This window comes from Strongyloides ratti, assembly GCF_001040885.1.
Source record: "Strongyloides ratti genome assembly S_ratti_ED321, chromosome : 2".
NCBI classification, from domain to species: domain Eukaryota; kingdom Metazoa; phylum Nematoda; class Chromadorea; order Rhabditida; family Strongyloididae; genus Strongyloides; species Strongyloides ratti.
The window spans coordinates 15,855,708-15,875,076 of record NC_037308.1 but is presented as its reverse complement, the minus strand read 5'-3'; the positions used below and the strand labels follow the sequence as shown (position 1 = coordinate 15,875,076).

At 23.1% G+C, this 19,369-nt stretch overlaps 7 protein-coding genes across 7 annotated transcripts; 5 read left to right on the top strand and 2 right to left on the bottom strand.

Annotated features, from left to right (window-relative positions):
* Positions 1 to 39: 39 nt before the first annotated feature.
* On the bottom strand, positions 40 to 3,460 carry SRAE_2000501400 (Calcineurin-like phosphoesterase domain, lpxH type-containing protein; the record flags this gene model as incomplete). Its single annotated transcript, XM_024643970.1, has 9 exons — positions 40 to 453; positions 521 to 639; positions 691 to 863; positions 911 to 1,030; positions 1,271 to 1,280; positions 2,679 to 2,748; positions 3,031 to 3,128; positions 3,172 to 3,381; positions 3,418 to 3,460. The coding sequence occupies 9 exons, from the start codon at positions 3,458 to 3,460 to the stop codon at positions 40 to 42; spliced, it is 1,257 nt and encodes a 418-aa protein (XP_024509578.1).
* Positions 3,461 to 6,219: 2,759 nt separating this feature from the next.
* Positions 6,220 to 7,816, top strand: SRAE_2000501300 (Alpha-D-phosphohexomutase, C-terminal domain and Alpha-D-phosphohexomutase, alpha/beta/alpha domain I and Alpha-D-phosphohexomutase, alpha/beta/alpha domain II and Alpha-D-phosphohexomutase, alpha/beta/alpha I/II/III domain-containing protein; the record flags this gene model as incomplete). Its single annotated transcript, XM_024643969.1, has 2 exons — positions 6,220 to 6,323; positions 6,367 to 7,816. 2 exons carry the CDS (start codon positions 6,220 to 6,222, stop codon positions 7,814 to 7,816), a joined length of 1,554 nt encoding a protein of 517 aa, XP_024509577.1.
* Positions 7,817 to 8,316: 500 nt separating this feature from the next.
* Positions 8,317 to 8,985, top strand: SRAE_2000501200 (40S ribosomal protein S9; the record flags this gene model as incomplete). The annotated part of the gene is made up of 3 exons (XM_024643968.1): positions 8,317 to 8,394; positions 8,435 to 8,760; positions 8,811 to 8,985. The coding sequence occupies 3 exons, from the start codon at positions 8,317 to 8,319 to the stop codon at positions 8,983 to 8,985; spliced, it is 579 nt and encodes a 192-aa protein (XP_024509576.1).
* Positions 8,986 to 10,008: 1,023 nt separating this feature from the next.
* On the top strand, positions 10,009 to 13,146 carry SRAE_2000501100 (DnaJ homolog subfamily C member 2; the record flags this gene model as incomplete). The annotated part of the gene is made up of 3 exons (XM_024643967.1): positions 10,009 to 11,481; positions 13,002 to 13,068; positions 13,115 to 13,146. The coding sequence occupies 3 exons, from the start codon at positions 10,009 to 10,011 to the stop codon at positions 13,144 to 13,146; spliced, it is 1,572 nt and encodes a 523-aa protein (XP_024509575.1).
* Positions 13,147 to 13,256: 110 nt separating this feature from the next.
* SRAE_2000501000 (Activator of 90 kDa heat shock protein ATPase homolog 1) lies at positions 13,257 to 14,383 on the top strand (the record flags this gene model as incomplete). Its single annotated transcript, XM_024643966.1, has 3 exons — positions 13,257 to 13,336; positions 13,375 to 14,107; positions 14,159 to 14,383. 3 exons carry the CDS (start codon positions 13,257 to 13,259, stop codon positions 14,381 to 14,383), a joined length of 1,038 nt encoding a protein of 345 aa, XP_024509574.1.
* A 546-nt stretch (positions 14,384 to 14,929) lies between these two features.
* Positions 14,930 to 15,430, bottom strand: SRAE_2000500900 (MSP domain and PapD-like domain-containing protein; the record flags this gene model as incomplete). The annotated part of the gene is made up of 1 exon (XM_024643965.1): positions 14,930 to 15,430. The coding sequence occupies one exon, from the start codon at positions 15,428 to 15,430 to the stop codon at positions 14,930 to 14,932; it is 501 nt and encodes a 166-aa protein (XP_024509573.1).
* A 945-nt stretch (positions 15,431 to 16,375) lies between these two features.
* On the top strand, positions 16,376 to 19,217 carry SRAE_2000500800 (Carboxylesterase, type B domain-containing protein; the record flags this gene model as incomplete). Its single annotated transcript, XM_024643964.1, has 4 exons — positions 16,376 to 16,504; positions 16,548 to 17,917; positions 18,400 to 18,619; positions 19,110 to 19,217. 4 exons carry the CDS (start codon positions 16,376 to 16,378, stop codon positions 19,215 to 19,217), a joined length of 1,827 nt encoding a protein of 608 aa, XP_024509572.1.
* Positions 19,218 to 19,369: the final 152 nt, after the last annotated feature.

Sequence of the window (19,369 nt, the reverse complement as noted above, 5' to 3'; positions counted from 1 at the left end):
TAATTTTTTTTTCTTAATTTAAAAAAAAAAAAGAAAATATTAATTTTTTCCAAGAGATTCTTCTTTTGTTACTCCTGGTGGTAAAGGAACATCAAAAATAATGGGTTTATAACAACTGTTAAGTTTATGATCACAAATAGCAGCATTAATAAATATTGTTGTACCATTTGTTGTTACTCCTCTACATTGATGAATATGTCCAAATACATGATATTTTGGTTTTACTCTCATTTCAACAGTATTTAAAAGTTCTGCACACCCAGCTAATACACCATCACATTTTTCCCATGAATTAAAATCACCATGACCAAGAGGGGGTGTATGAGTAAGGAGTATATCAATTTTTGTTGGAATTTGATTCCATTTATGAAGAATAGGTTGTCCACGAGGACGATAAAATGCATAACCTGGCATTGGATGCCAAGGACTTCCATATATTTTTAATCCAAATAACTATAAAATATATAATAAATAAACAAATAATTATATAAAATAATAAATAGAAAAAAAAAAAACTAACATTAATTTCTTTATCACATAAATAAATACAATTTGTTAATAATTCATATGGCTTTTTCATTCCTAACATGTTTAATGTTGTTAATTGGCGTTTTGTCATTGTTTCACCATCCTCAAAACCTAATTCATGATTACCAGCAATGACAACCTTATATTTATGTGGCAATTTACCTAATTCAGCATTAAATTTAATTATTTCACCAATGTCTCCATAATTTGTAAAATCTCCAGCATGTAATAATACATCACCATTTGGAATATGTTTAAGGACTTCATCTAACTTTTCATGGGTATCAGATATTGCAACAAATCTTACTTTATCTTTAAATATTGGTGTATCCAAACTATAAAAAAAAATATTTTAAAATAAAAAGTTTTAATTAAAAATTACCTTAATGTTTTTGTTGGTTGACTTATTCTACCTTCACTAACATATTTTTTCCATAATTCTATAGGTTTCTTAGATAATGGATCAACATGAACATAATCCATTGAATAAGTCATATCAACCCTACAAAATTAAAAATAAAAAAAAAAAACTATAATGATAAAAATTATACATTATTATAAGATGTTAAAAATAAAATAGCTTTATTTATTGTAATCAACTACAAATATACTATTTAAGTTAATAATTATGGTTGAATTGAATTGCGCAATTGTTGATAAACAAGTTTAACAACCATCACATCTAAAATTGCCTTATTTTTTTCAAAAATTATAATGGCATTATATAATGTAATTATAATACAGGAAAACAACTATATATTTTTTAAAATAAATATATTTACTATTTATCTTACAATATTTCTTTTAATTTTACAAATATTAGGTGTTAATAATACCGGTATTGTTGACATCGTAAATTTATAGTTTTTCTATTTTATCACAAAATCATATAAATAAATTAGTCATGATAATATCTTTATAAATTAGATCACAAATATTTATTAATAGTTATTATAATTATAAAAAAAAATTATATATACTTTAATATATTGATACATTAGTTTAAAATGGTATCAAGTTATATAAATGATTTTTAAAGCGAAAATATTTTAATGAAAGTTATAAAATATTTTAAACTATTTTCTTTATATATTATATTTATTGGATGATAAAGAAATTTAATATTTAGTGATATTATATAAAATAATGGCTAATAATTTATACATTTTTACTTTCCATTTTGATTTATATTTTATTATATAGAATATATATATATATATGTAAGATTTCATGTTTAATGGTAGGAAAAATTTAATAGCGTCTAAAAAAATATTGTATACCAAAATTTATTATAATAGTGCTAGTTAAAATTAATTTTTATATATTTTTTAAATCTTGTTATCTTGATTAGTTACGTTTTTTTTTTCCATTGAATAATAATACAACAACAAATACATTTATTGAGCTAAATTTTTTATAATAAATAATTTAAAGGACAATAATAAATAAAATAATAGATGCTTTTAGAGAAAAAAAAAATTATCTTGATTTAAAATAAAAAAAATGACATTAAATAAATATTAATATTTTTTTTTTTAACTTTTATAAATTTATATAAAAGAATTTATGCCATCTATCAAGAGGTCATGAACATATCTATATATATAATGACAATATATATATATATATATATATATATATATATATATAAGTTAATATAATAAAAATATACCTAAAATTTTTATAAGAAAATATTATTATAAATTTAATAAAGTTTACTTTAAAAAAGTAAATAAAATTATGAAAGAAAACATATAATATATAACAATTATTAAATGACACAATTTAAAGTTTACTTACAAACAAACTTTATTTATTAAAACATAAAAAAAATGTTGATCCATAGAATTACAAAAATTGATAATTAATATAAAATATTTTAATGATTGTCAATATACTCTTGTTTGACACTTTTTTTTATTTTATTATTAAATAGTTTCAATCTTTGAATTTTTATTGTTAAAAGTAGATGGATAAACAAGGTTATTGATATGTTTATTCTTAAAAGTAGTATTTAGGCAACAAATTCAAAAGAATTATTATTTATAAACTATAATCTAGGATTTATATTAAAAAATTTAAAATATATATTATTAACATTTGACAATACATAAAAAGATATATAAATTTAATATTATTTGAATTATTACAAAGATATCCAGAACATGTAAAGACATATCCAACTGTGTTTTTAGTTTCTAAATTTTCTAACAAATGTACCTAAAATTTAGTTAATAATTATATTATAATAATATAAAATAAATATTAGTTTGAATATATTGAATTTTAATTCCAATTAATAACGACGTTTGTTGTTAATAAAAAAATTAGTCAAATAGTAGTTTGACGACGTCAGTTCAATGTTTGCTCGATGATTTAAAAAACTTTACCGAATTACCCGACGAGTATGAATATCGCGTTCTGCGACCATTGATTGTAAATCGAGGCATTTGCATGAGAGCATCTAATTTTTTAAAAAATTTTTTATATAAAAATATTTACCTTTCTTTCTATATAAGGTCCATTTTCAAAATATGATCCTGATACATTCAATACCCTACTCCAACAATCTCTTATTATAAGATTTTTTCTTTGATTATCTAAAAAAAAACAAATTATAATTAAAAAATTTTATATATTTACCTGAAACCATTTCATTATCTTTATCATAATATTGTAATACAACTTTAGCACAAACACTATTTATACAATCAACTATTGGTAGTTCTTCTTTTACATTTTCACAACTATCAGATAAAAGAAAAGGTAACTCATTTATATATTGATAATTATCATCTTCATTCTTAGGCCATAATGTGTATACTCTTTTAGATCCACAACTATAACACTTTTCTAAATTTTATTACTAATATTTGAAATTTTTAATACCTGTTTTAACATGCAGTAGAAATAATAAATTGAAAATTGCCATTTTATATATGATAAATTTCATTTTTAATTACTAAAAAAATTTATAAAATTTTAGTATTTTTTTTTAGAAAAAATCATTAATATTTAATATAAATTTTTTTATATAATAAACGTACATTCAAACATAATAATAATAAAATATGTCTTCAATTTATATAAAATTACCAATATTTTTCTTAGCAAATAAAAATGTCCTTATATAAAATTATTCTAATAGAACGAAAAATATAATAAAGTTAATAAAAATTTTTAATATAAAATTAAACTTATTTAAAATATATTTCCATATATGCATACACTAATATACATAAATTTTTAAGCTGTTTTGGTTTAATGATTTAACAAATTTTTTTATCTATATATAATCTATTAGAGAGAAAAAAAAATCGCCCAATTATAATTTGTTTTAAAATTGTTTCCTTATAATAATAGATTTTCTTTATTTTTAGAAAATACTTTTAAAAATGAAAATGACTTCAAATTTGTTAACAGTGAAATATATATTTAATGGTACTTCAGATAAATATTGTATTTAAAAATATTATAATACATATAATTATAAAGCCATCTATTTTGATATATTTAACGTCTTTGGCACAAAGATAAATACTTATTATGTATTCGTAAATACTAGTATAAATAAAAAAGAATAATAAAAGATGTTGTGGGGTGATAATTTTCTTAAAAAATTAGTTATAGTCTGAAGCACAATTTGTTTTTTTTTTTAAAAAAGAAATTTATTTAATAATAATACTTCATAATCTATATCTTATTTTTTTTATAAAATTTAAATAACAGATTAGTTATTGTTTGTTTAAAAATATATTAACATATGATTAAAATAAAAATATTTATTTAATTTTGTTTAAAAAAACTTTTTTATATAAATAAAATTGTTAATAATTTTAAATTTTTTTATCAAACTTCTTTTTACTATTATAATTATAAACTAACCAAAAAATAACTATTTCAAACGAATTTTTTTATATTAAAAAAAAGTATAAATTTTTAAAAGGATTTTATTTATGAATAAGAAAATACAAACTTGATATATTTTACACTTTTATCATAGTATATAATCAATATTATTTCATAAAATGTGTAATAAAATGCAGCAATGATTTAAAAACTTAAATATTTGTGTAAAATAATTCTTTTAAAAATTAGCATAAGTTATTATAACTTTATAATCGTATTTAAAAATATTACAAACTTTAACAGTAAATATTTTATATCATTAAATAATAAATTTTCAAACTTTAAAAAAAATGTTGTTCTTTTTCTTCTTTTTTAAAGTTGTTTTTTTGATTGAGCTTCTTATTTTTTTAATCTGTATATCAGGAATTCAAAAAACTACCACATCCGACAACGTTTGTAAAAATAAATCCTTTTTTTTTGTTTTCTCTTGCTTTGCCATTAAGTTATTGTAAAATGTTTTCAAATTTTTGTTTTATTTTCAAAAATTTTAAAACAGTTTTTTTTTTTAATTTTTTCAAAAAAAAAAACTATATCTATTTGAATTATAAATCAAAGCTTATTAAAAACTTTTTCCTCTTTTTACTTTATCAATGTTAGTAATAAAATGTAACTTTTTATTTATTTTATTATTTAATAAAATATTTAAAGTATATAATTCTTTGAACTTTTTTTTGTAAATGTTTTTATTTGATTAAATTGTTATGATATAACTTAGAATCATTAATATAGAATGTTCCAAGTTGTTTTTTATTGCTATGTTGTGTCAGATTGTTAGTAGTTAGATTTTTAAGTAATATATTAACATTTTCGAAAAATGTAACGTTAATAGAAATTTTTTATCATTGTAATATTAAAATCGCAATTAAATATGCTAAATACGTTATTTTACACCATAAAAGTTTTTTAATTGTTACAGTCATTTTACTGCTGTTATCATTAATTTTGTATTTATAGTATTTTTTTTCTTTTCATTAATTATATTAGAAATAAAAAATGAGATTCCTTTCTAATAATTTAGCAGTATATTTTTACATGTGTTATCTTCAAATTTTTATTTTCAAAATATTTATATTTTTGTCTTTAAGGAAATTATCAACTTTTTTAAAAATAATTACCATAGATTATTAAAATTTTTATTAAACATAATATTTTAAATATGAATTTTTTTGAAAATAAAATTTTATAGTTTTATCAACTTATATATCAACAACATTTTAAGTCAATATTTAAAAATTAATATTGAAATATTTCAAGACTGAAATTGATTTTTGCAAAATAATTTATGTCTTACTAAGGCAAAAAATAATCTTTTTATCTTTTCTGTAAATGATCAACATGTATTTTTATTATTATTTTTATTTTTATGGTTATAGATCATTCAACACTATAAAAATTGAGATTCATTATAATTTTTTTTTTAAATCTACTTTTCTTCAAAATATGAAAAAAATAGTCATACTAAAACATTATAAATACTAAACTTTTTATAAATACTACATTATGTTATACAATGTATTTTATACAATTTTTTATCACAAGAAAATCAAAGAAGATTAAGAAAAAAGTTATTTTATATTCATATTAAATTAAAGTTATTTTTTTCATAAATATATATATATATATATATTCAAAAGTATGACATTTTTGGAATATCGTGCGATTTTGTTCAAATTCCACTTTTAATAATCAAAAGTTTGTTATCATTTTTAATTAAAATTGAACTTTGACCCTCTAAAAGTATTTACATTTTTTTAGAATACTCATATATACACATATATTACTATGGTTAATTTTATACCTTATGGAACAGCAGGATTCAGAGGACCTGCTTCTGATTTGGAAACAATAATGATTCGTGTTGGAGTTGTTGCTTCTATGCTTGCAAGGTAAAATTTGAAAAAAAAAAAATTATTTTCTAGCCATTTCTAGAGAGGAAAAAAAAATTGTTGGTGTAATGATAACTGCTTCTCATAATCCTATTGATGACAATGGAGTAAAAATTGTTGATTCAAATGGTGAGATGATTAATCAAAAGTGGGAACATGAAGCTATTAGAATAGTTTATATGAAAGATGATGAATTTAATGGTCTTGTTGAAAAATTAACAAAAGATGGAAAAGATAATGACTATGGAAAGGCTGGTATTATGATTGGTGGTGACACAAGGCCATCAACTGAAGAATTCAGGAAAAAAATGATTCAAATGATTACTAAGTTAAATACTAAATATAAAAATTTAGGAAATGTTACAACTCCTGTTTTACAATACTCTGTTTATGAAATAAATAATACTTTTGATAGTAATCTTTCTATAGATGTTCCTTATCATCATACACTAAAAAATATCTTCCAACAAACATTCAAATTAATGGAAAACAAAACTTTGACAAAATATGAGAGTAATATTTGTTTTGATGGTGCTTATGGTGTAGGGAATCCAATAGAAAAAGATAACGTTTTATTATCAAATGGAATTTTAGAAGTAGAAATAGCTAATGATAAAATTAAGGGGACTTTAAACAAAGAGTCTGGTGCTGATTATGTAAAAATGAATAAAACGTTTCCAAAATGTTGTATCTATGAAGGTGCCCCAAGAAAATGTGTTTCTTTTGATGGTGATGCTGATAGAATAATTTATTTTCTGTCACTTAATGATGGAAACTTTGGCCTTATAGATGGTGACAAAATTGCTGCTTTATTTGTTAAATTTATAAAAACACATCTTTCAAAAAGTGGTTTAGAGGATAACTTAACTATTGGAGTTGTTCAAACAGCATATGCTAATGGGGCATCAATGATGTATTTTAAAAATACTGCTAATATTGTCCCAAGAATTGTTAAAACAGGTGTCAAATATTTGCATCATGAAGCAAAAAAATTTGATATTGGTATTTACTTTGAAGCAAATGGCCATGGTACAGTTTTATTTAGTGAAAAATTTGATAAATTAATTAAAGAAAATTTTGATAGTAATGAAAGTTGTAAATACCTTTATTATTTTAGTCAATTGATTAATCGTGTAACTGGTGATTCAATAACTGATTTATTATGTGTAGAAATCTGTCTTCGCTATTTTGACTGGTCTGTAGAAGATTTTTACAATATTTACAAAGATTTTCCAAATAAACAAATCAAAGTACCTGTTAAAAATAGATCATTGTTTGTTACAATCACTGATGAAACAAGACTCATTCAACCTATGAAACTTCAAGATTTTATAGATAAAAAGCTTGAAAATATGAAGTCTGGTCGAGCTTTTGTTAGACCTTCTGGTACAGAAAATATTGTCCGTGTATTTGCTGAAGATTCAGACATTGATAATGCGGAAAAATTAGCTGCTGATATAGCTGAAGAGATTATTAAAAATTATAGTCATTGATAAGATTTTTTTCATATCATTCCAATTAATTCATTTATTTTTTTATGTATATCATAATCAAAATTGAAACAGTCATATATATTTTATATAAAAAAATTTATCAAATTGTTTTTTTCATCTTTTCTATATTTTTTGAAATGAAAAATAATAACTTTTTAATGTTGAAAATTTTTTTTAATATATTTCACGTAGGTAATAATAGAAAATATTTTTACAGAGACACATTACTCCACACATGTGCTTAATTCCTCTTACACAGACAAGTAATAAAATGTAGTATTGGTGTAATGACAGGCAACTCGGCCGCGAAGCATTTAACTACACTTTCTGGTTTACAAAAGTTGTCTTGGTAGGCTATTTACTCTCCCAAAATTTTCCTACCATATTTTTTATTATTATTGCCTAAATTTTGCTTCATTTTTGATATTTAATAGATATTTTTGTATTAATTATTATTATAATTTTCAGGTAGCTAACTCCTATTGGGCAAAAAGTTTATCATGACACGTGTTAAAACTGTCTATTCAAAGGTCTATAAAGTCCCTCGTCGTCCTTTTGAAAAGGAACGTCTTGATCAAGTAAGTTAATTCATAAAGGTATTTTTAAAAATTTTCATAGGAATTAAAACTTCTTGGAGAGTATGGACTTCGCAACAAAACTGAAGTTTGGAGAGTAAAATATACACTTGCTAAAATCCGTAAGGCTGCTCGTGAACTTCTTACTCTTGAAGAGAAAGACCCAAAACGTCTTTTTGAAGGTAATGCTCTTCTTAGAAGACTTGTTCGTGTTGGAGTATTGGACACAGATAAAATGAAACTTGATTATGTTCTCGGTCTCCGTCCAGAAGATTTCTTAGAACGTCGTCTTCAAACTCAAGTTTTTAAACTTGGTTTAGCTAAATCTATTCACCATGCTCGTGTTTTAATTAAACATAAACACATTCGGTAAGATTTATTTTTAGAATTAATTAATAATAATTGTTTTTATTTTTTAGTGTCCGTAGACAAGTTGTCGATATCCCATCTTTCACTGTACGTTTGGATTCTCAAAAACACATTGATTTCTCTGCTAAATCTCCATTTGCTGGAGGTAGACCAGGCCGTACAAAGAGACGTAACATGAAAGCTGGAGCTGGTGGAAATGACTCTGGAGCTGAAGATGACGAGTAGATTAAACGTTGTCCTCGATATATTATTGTCAAGGAGTTATTGTTTTTACGTTCTACTGAATGTATCTTATTGTTACTGATAAATAAATTGTTATTATAAATAATTGGTGGAAGAAGATTAACTACTTTTTGCGAACTTATATTCAACACTATCTAAGCAAATGTAGCCATTTATTGTTTTCTAACCTTAAGATTCGTTGTTAAAGTTGATCTTTAGTAAAAGTTACAATTTTAATATTTTTATATAATTGGAAAATTAGTTAAAAAATTTGATTTTTACCGCAAAACTATATTGTATTTGTGAAATATTTTTAAATATGAATTATTTCTCTTCAAATTATTATATATAAAAAACAATTTAATTCTATATAATAATGTTAGATAGAAATACGCTTTTCATAGTAATATTTCATGCCGATGTTTATAAACATACGGGATAAGTAAGATTCACTATAAAATATCTTAAAAATAAAACATTTACAACAAAGAAATTTAATTTATCAAAAATTAATATATATATATATATATATTAAATGACTATAACTTTATATTAAATCTGTTTCAATAGAGTTTAACATTTTCGTTTCATATAAATATATTTTTATAAATAAAAAAAATTGTTAATAAAGTTAAATTTTGAGGTCATAAATAATATTAATATTTAGTCAATTTTTCATATTATTATTCATAAAATGTTAATTTTTTCTTCACTACAATTTGTTGGAACTATTATTTTTCTGTAATTTCACAAATATTTTTTAAAAAAAATTATGTTGTATTGTTATTTTAAATAATTATTCATTATTATTTTTTTAATTTTTGTATAAAAAGAAGAGTATTAATTAAATATAATAATTAAATACCCCTTCTACTGATGATCCGCTAAAAGTTTTACATCTTTTTTGGAATATCTGCTAGGTTGGTAAAGTGCTTATTCTTTGTAAAAATATTTTAAATATTAATATTTTTCTTTATATTTTTTTTTCTAATTTATACTGATTATTATTTCTTGTAGAAAAAAAAAATGACTGTAAATGAACTTTGTTTGGCTGTTTCTCTTTTGGGTTTTAAATCAAATAATGATCGTAAAATTGAAAAAGCAGGAATAGCATATGAAAGCAATGTTATTAGAGATAAACTATGTTTAAAGAAATGTACTTTACCGGTATATCGACAATCTATATTTGAATCGGTGGAAGATAATGGTGAACCTGAAATTGATAATAGTACACTTTATGATGAAGATGATGAATCTTATCGTCAAATGATGTTAATGTTGGATCCAAATAATTGGAAAGATTTTGACCACTACAAAGTATTAGGATTATCAAAATTACGCTGGAAGGCATCTTCTATTGATATAAAAAATGCTTATCGTAAAAAAGTTTTACTTTACCATCCAGATAAAAGTAAAAAATCAACAGGACTCTCAAAAAAAGAATTAGAAATAATTTTTGGATGTATTCAGAAAAGTTATGAATTAATGGGTGATACTATTGAGAAACGAAGATCTTATGATTCTGTTGATCCTGATTTTGACGACTATATTCCATCAGAAAAAAGTGTGAATTCAGACAATATTTTTAATGTGCTTGGTGAGGTGTTTTGTAGAAATGCTAGATTTTCGAAGAAACCAAATGTACCTAAATTAGGAAATATGGATTCTACTCGTGATGAGGTTGAAAGATTTTATGATTTTTGGCTTCATTTTGAGAGCTGGAGAGAATTTTCATATTTAGATGAAGAAGATAGTTCTAAAGGTGAAGATCGATATGAAAGAAGAGAAATTGAAAGGATAAATAGAGTAAAACGTGATAAATTGAAAAAAGAGGATACAAAAAGAATCTCATCATTAGTTGAAATGGCATACAATAAAGATCCTCGTTTAGTAATTTTTAAAGAAGAAGATAAAAAAAAGAAACAAGAAGAAAAAGAACGGAGAAAGAAAGAAGCTGAAAGAAAACGTGAAGAACAACGTTTGAAGTTTGAAGCTGAATGTATTGAATATAAACGACAAGAAGAGGAAAGAAAACGTAAAGAAGAAGAAGAAAACAAAAGATTGGCTGCTGAAAAAATTAAAAATGAAGTAGAAAATCCAACTTTATCAGCATGGACTGCCGAAGAAATTGAACTACTAGTTAAAGCAACAAGATTAATGCCACCGGGTACTTCTGAAAGATGGAGGCAAGTAACTGATTACATAAATACTCATAAAAAGGATAAATCAATTGTTCGATCAACTAAAGATGTATTAAAATATATAAAGGAGAAATCAGCACAACCTGTGGTTAAGAACTTACAAAAAGTTACTGAAAAAAAAGAAGTAGATAAATCAGAATTAAAACAAGAGATTGATGACTGGACCAATGAGCAACAAAAAGCTTTAGAATCTGCATTACGTACATTTTCAGCAAAAGATGAAGACAGATGGGATAAAATTGCAAATGCAGTGGGTACCAAAACAAAAAAAGAATGTATTAAAAGATACAAAGATTTGGTTAGCAAAATAAAGGCTAAAAAAACTCAATAAAAGCCAATTTTATTCACATATTTTGTTTGTTATTAGTTAAAAAGTAGTTTTTTTGTTATTTATTATTTTTTTTTGAAAAGATGGTAGTAATTAAGTAATAGTTTTATATAAAAAATAAAATTATAAAAACTTTTTCCAGTTTAAACTTAATATTTATGAAATAAATGAGATATAACATTATAAAAACAATATTGCCTAATAAAAACTATCCAATGGTGATGGAATAAATTTCAATTGATTTAAACTAAAAGTTTTTCATAATATAAAAAAATTGCCTACACCTATACAATTATCCATTTTTTAAGTATTCAGAAGTTAAATAAAAAAAATAGACAATAATTTTAAATATAACTTTAAATGTTGCATTTAAAATATGACTAAAAAGTTATTAATTTGAAAAAAATCTACAATGAAATTCATAAAAAAGATGCCCCGTGTGAGGCTCGAACTCACGACCTTCAGATTATGAGACTGACGCGCTGCCGACTGCGCCAACGAGGCGTTGCTGGAGGCATTCAAAGATTGTAAATGTGAACAAAGTTAAACTTCACAATTAAATGTTTGTGTTGCAAAACATTTTTAAAGAGTTTAAAAATTTCTCCGGAAAGTCTTCTTTGTAGAATATTTTGATTTAATAATATATTTTTATGCATTATTTTTAAAAGTTTAAACAAAAAACTTTTTTTTTACAACCTGAGGCAAATATTTCTAAGATCTTTATCTTTTACTAAGAAGATAGTATTTTCAGAAAAAATATTTAAAAATAAAACATTTTTTCTAAAACTTTTACAATACATTAACACAAATACAATCTTTTTCAAGAAACTTAATAAATTTTATTGACAAATAAAATTGATAACACTAGAAACAGGTCGTATGGTGTAGTCGGTTATCACGTCTGCTTTACACGCAGAAGGTCGCCGATTCGAGTTCGGCTACGATCAAACTTTTACAATTTTTTTATAAAGAAAAAGATAATGAAAATATAATTAAAAAAAATTTCAATCAAAATTTTCATAAAAATTTTAGTTTCTGAAGCTTTCAAATTCAAAAAGAATGATTTCGGGCGGATTCGAACCGCCGACCTTCTGTGTGTTAGACAGATGTGATAACCGACTACACCACGAAATCTGAAGACTATGATAAAGTTTTGTATCTATCCGTAGACATTTTCTAAGTATTAAAAAATATTAACAACGACGAAATTGTGGTGCTAACAAAATAAAAAAAAACTTAATTTATTGTCTTATCAAATAATAAATATTATAACTCAATGATAAGCAGAGTTAGAAAATAAACCTAACTTGTTTATGAGACAAAAAATCTATTTAGTAAAACTCATTAAAGCTTATTTTTACATAATCACAGTTATTTCTTATTTTTTAAATAATAATTTATAACATCACTGCACTTTTCAAATAGTGTCTTTCTGATAACGGTTTTAAATATAACTTTATCCCAAAATATCTTGACTGATTATCTTATAGCTAACGCATTCATTGTTTATAATTTTAAAAAATAAACAAAAAACATTTTTAATATCCAACATATCTTGTAAGATTTACATCACAGTTACATAATACCAATCTTTCTCTTTAAGATTCTTATTTTATAAAACTCGAATGCAGATGAATTTTCTAGAAAATTCCAAGGGAACAATTTTCGTTATTTAGAAGTCATACTTAAATAATTTTTTTTCGTACCTATCTTTGTCTTTTAAAAACTTTGAACACAGTTATAAGATGGCCAAATGGGGAGAAGGAGATCCACGATGGATTGTTGAAGAAAGAGCTGATGGAACGAATGTTAACAATTGGCACTGGTAAATTTATTTCATTTTCTATAAAATTATATTTTAAGGACTGCTAAAAATGCTACTGGATGGTCGAAAGGTGAACTTAACAAACTTCTTACTGGAATTGAAGTCTCAAAAGGACCAATTGTTATTAAATTTGAGGAGATAAAAAGTATTGAAGGTGAAGCCTCGGCTAATAACAGAAAGGCGAAACTTATTTTTTTATATGAATGGGTTGTTAAAGTTTCTTTTGTTGCCCGTGTTGCTGGATTTGAATCTGAATATAAAGGTTGTATTGAAATCCCTAATTTATCTGATGAAAATGATGCTGATGAGATAGACGTCCAAACAACAATTGAAACACGTGGTCCACATGAAGCTGAAATTAGAAGTATTATGAGTCGTGAGGGAACTAAACTTATTCAAGATCAATGTGGAAAATATATAAAAAATTTGAAGGAAGAATTCAGTAAAGGGTTGATCCTCCCAACAAATTCAGTAAAGCCTCAAGTTATTTCCAGTGGGAAAACAACAATTGTTGATAAGAAATCTTTCCAGAATACAATTGTTGAATCAAAAAGTGAGGTTAAAGAAGAGAAACCTGCAGGACCAGTTAACACTACAACTTTTGAAACAAAATATTCATTCAAAGTTTCTCCAGACGTTCTTTTTAAACTTGTCTTTGAGAAAGATAACGTAGCTAAATGGTCTAATTCTCAACCGAAAGTGTATTTATTTGAGGAAGGTGGAGAATTTTCACTTATGGGTGGGCAAATAAGCGGTAAATTTGTTAACATTGTAAGTTTAATTTTAAATTTTAAATTTTTTTTTTATTTATTATTTAATCAGGTTGAAAACAAAGAAGTTAAATTAAAATGGAGACTGAAATCGTATCCTGTTGGTCACTTTGCTGATGTTTCAATTATGATTGATGATCAGAGGGATTCTTCTGACCTTATAATAAAGGCAGAAAGTGTTCCTAAGAATAACTTTGAGGACACAAAAATTGGTTTTGAACGTTATTATTGTCAATTTTTGGGAAGAACTTTTATGTGTGCATTAACACTTGAATAGTTAAGTTATACATAATTTAATAAAAATTTAAATATAAAAGTTATGTTTTGATTGTTTACATACATAAAAAATAAGATTTCATTTTTTTTTAAATGTACAATACTCAAATTACAAAATGTTTTCCATTACTTTATTAACCAATAATTTATTATGATCTATAAACTAAGAAAATTATTATTTTTGTTTAATAAGATAAAATTATCTTTAAGCATAGAAAAATACTAATGATTTTTTATTAGTTTTACAGTTATTTTAAAAGTTTTCCTGTTTGTATCTAATTAATTACAATTGTAATTACATTTATTTGTCTATTATAATATTTAACACTATAAATATATTTACCAAAATTTGATATTTAATTTTATAAAATAATTGTAAAAAAATTAAGTACCATTATTTATTGATTTGTGGATTTGAAAAAAAAAGTTTTACCTATATAATACATTAATTTTTTTTTTATTTAAATGTTGACAAATATAAATTTTCTTTAATGTTATTTTATAATAAATATCATAATATTTATCTTATTTTTTATTATTCATATTATCATTTATTATTATTATTATTATCAGATAATGGTGTATATTCAGTTCCATCACTTTTTAAAAAAATACACCACATTCTTCGGACTCCATCAAATTTTTTCAATTTACTCCAATACTCTTTTAATTCTTTAGTAAATTCTGGATCTTTTCTTGGTTTTAATTCAAGTAATTTAGAATGATAAAAGGCAAAATAATGCTTAAAACATTCAGGAACAGTTTTATCATTTTTTATTGAAAAAACAACTGATATGGTTGCATTTTTTTTTGGTTCTATATAACCAATTGGTGGTCTAACTTTAAAAATTTCCATTGATGTACATTTAACTTTAAATGTTTGATAATATTCTGTAGTATTTTCTATCATTACTTGAATACATTTATATATAGGGGTTGTCTCAGAAAGTTCAAAAACAAGCCTTCTTTCTGGTTCAATTTTTATTTGAAAGTCTGACTCACCTACTTTATTTATAAAATCTCCCACATTTCGTAATTTAACAGACATTGAAATAAAATATTAATATAAAAAAAAACAATTTTTATTGGTATATGATATAATATATTAAAATAACATTATTTATATGTTAAAATTTGTGTTTGTTTTAATTATATTCTAAATTTTATTTTATAAAATAATATAAGAAATAATTATATAGAATATATAAAATTAAATTAATTATTATAGTATATCACGATATCATCATTAAATAAAATGTCTTTTAAACAATTTAAGTTACAAATAAACATGATATAATAAAAGAATTGATATAGTTATATCCATAAGTAATAAAATTAGCTAACATAAAAATATATAGATGAATTGAAAATTAATATATTTATATATATAGTAAAATTGAACTTTTATCTATATCTTCATTTTATTTTTATTGTTATATGCACTTCCTTTTTTAAATAAATTTTATCATACTTACTAATTTTTGTTATATAATAGATACAATCACATGAAGTAAAATATAGTATTGTGTTATTTAAAGAAAAAGTCGAAGATAATAGTATAAATATATTTTATATATATATATATCATATCTATGCATATCTATTGTAACCAGTATAAGTATAAAAATGGCAAAAGTTTTATCAGAAAATCTCTTGAGATACAAAATAAGAAGCAGGATGTGTTAGTATAAAGTTAAATAAAAGCAATCTTCTATCAATTTTCAATAACTTGACTAAGAATTTTTTTTTCTGTTTTTATTTAACAATAAATAAAAATTTTTCTATTTCTTATATATCTACAATCAATTTCCGGATGATTACACGAAAGAATGTTTTGTTAATGAGCTAAACATCAAAGTAATAGTTAAATGATAAAAATTTATATTTACAAATATTTTATTTTTATTATTATAGAAGAATCTAAATATTTCATTAGTAAATAAATGTACTTTTTAAAACTCAGTTATGGTACAAAATATATCTATATATAATAATGAATTACAATTTTATTAGTATTTTATTTTTTATATTTATTACAATTAAATTAGTCTCAGGGCTTGTAAGAAAAACACATTCAATTGAATTAACAGTTGATTCTGGTTCAATAAGAGGAGAATATTTGGTATAAATATAAAATTTTTCTTTTTAATATTATTTTTTTTTAGACAATTGGTGCTCATGATTATGCTGTTTTTAAAGGGGTTCCTTATGCTGCACCTCCTGTTGGATCATTACGTTTTCAAAAACCTGAACCACCAGCAAAATGGAGAGGTGTAATGAATGCAACACAATATCCTTCAATGTGTGCTCAAAAACCAAGAACTCGTGAAACAGATCCAGTTAACGTGTATCGTACTCATATATCAGAAGATTGCCTTTATATTAACATATTTGCACCACCACAATTTACAAATAATACTTATCCTGTTATGGTTTTTATTCATGGTGGAAATTTTCAAAGAGGATCTAGTGCTGATTTTCCTCAAGATGCTATTTTAAATAATTTTGTATCAAGAAAAATAATTTTTATTTCATTTAACTATCGACTAGGTCCTTTAGGTTTCCTCTCAACGGGTGATGAAGTATTACCAGGAAATGTAGGTTTGTGGGATATGATTATGGCATTAAAATGGGTCAAAACAAATGCACATGTTTTTGGTGGAGATCCAAATAATATTATGATATCTGGTCATGGTAGTGGTGCAGCTGCTGCATCACTTTTAGCAATTTCACCAAAAACTGAAGGATTATTTGAAAAAATTTTTTTAATGAGTGGAACAGGTATATCTCCTGGTATTGTACGTAATACAGCTATTAATGCAACATGGAGATTACAAGAAAAATTAAATTGTCGAAGTTTTAATTCTTCTGAAATATTTGATTGTTTAAGTAAACATGTTAAAGATGAATTATTAGATGTAGATAGAACATTTTATGATGATTATGAAGAATTTGTTCCAATTGTTGATGGTGATTATGGTGTAATACCAGAAGATCCTGAAGTTTTAGCTTCATATCGACCAAAAATTCCAATTATGCTTGGTACAACAAAAGATGAAAGTAGTCTACGAATAGTTATATTAAAAGAAAAAGAAATTAATTTAACATTCATGGAACAAAAAGAAGGTGAAAAATTTGTTCATAATTTAACACATACTTATCCTGGTTTTATTAATCATCCACTAATATCTGAAGGATGTAAACATGAGTATGTTTGGTCAAAAATAAATCCAGAGGCAGATGAAAAAGAATTACCTGAAAGTATATTAAAAATGTATTCACATTTTTGGTATGATGCTCCAACTTCAAGATTAGCATCATATTATGTTAAACAAAAAGTTCCAGTATATTTATATTCATTTGATCATATATCTGAAAACTTTGCTATCGATCGTGCTTTTCATGGTATTGATGAAATTTTTCTTTTTGAAATGGAACCAAAATTTTTACAAACTAGAAGAGATCGTAATTGGCAGATAGATAGAAGAGTAACTGAAATTTTTGCAGAATTAATAATTAATTTTCTAAAATACAAGTAAGTTGATATTTTTAAAACAAAAAAAAAATTTACCATTTATAATAAACAATGTCATAAATAATTTTTCCAAAAAAAAAAAAAATTATATGAAGTAATTATGTTTAATATTTCCTTGTTTCACAAAACTTGAAATAACAAACCAAAGTTAAGAATTATTTACAAAATTTCTTTACAAAACTATTTAAAACCCTTCTAAATACGGGACGTTTTATATATAATATAAAATTTTAATAATAGTTGTAAAAAAAAAAATTACTTCCTTGTAAAAATTTTATGGTTTTATTTGATCATAATACTAAAATTTATATAATATATACAATTTTCCGATTGTGCAATCGAAGAAATAAAATAAATTGTTTAATACTACTTAGTATTATTTAATCATTGAACCAACACACTTTAAACTCTAGTTAAATATAAAAATTTTTTTTTTAATGTAAATATAGCACGAGTTATAATAAATGTTAATAATATTACAGTGACCCAACACCTGAAATATCTGGATTTACTTTTAATTGGACATCAATGGATTCAGAAACAATATCATATCTTTCAATAACAGATTCACCCTCAATGTCAGTTGGATTTAGATGGGATGGTCATATTTTTTGGAATTGGTATGCTCGTTATTTGGATGCTGTTGATGTTGGAAATTTACAAAGAATTGCACAATTGGACAAACAATTAGGAGATTACCAGGTAAATATATTTTATTGGAAAAAAAAAATAAATGCAAAAAAATCTATCTATTTAAAATTATTTATACAAAATTAGAAACTTTTTTTATTTTTCTTATTTTTATGTACGATAGAGAGTAAAAACTAGTTTCAAAAATAGAGGAAAATTTTTATCACATTTGTTAAAAAAAGTTATTTTATTAAAAGTAGTTGTTTTTATAAAGTAATTTTATTAGTATAACTTTACTATTTTAAGATTATTACAACAAAACTTTAAAGTTACAGTATTTGATTAATAGTTTTTAAAAAGTTTATTTGACAACACAAAAATTTGAGTGAATAATTGAAAAGTTCAATAAAAGTGCAATGATTTGATAAAATATTTATGGCAATTATAACAATGCCATATTCTTAAGAACCTTGAAAAAAAAAAGATAGATGGTTAGATGGATGACTTTACTTCCGTTCCATTAACAAAATTTAACATTTTTATGATCTATTTTTTTTTTCAGCTCGCTACATGGATGCTCCTATTTAGTGCACTCTTTTTCTTTGCAATTCTTGTTGGATTGGCTTGTTATTGTACACGAAAAGATTCTGAGGATGAAGATGATATTTAAATTAATAGAAATAAGTTTACTAAGTTTAATTAAAATACCTTATATAATAAGTTATAATATACAAAAAAGGAAAAGTTAATGAGGCAAAGAAAAGAATATTTCTTTAATTAAATAAATATTGTCTACTATTTTGTTAATATATAAAATATTAC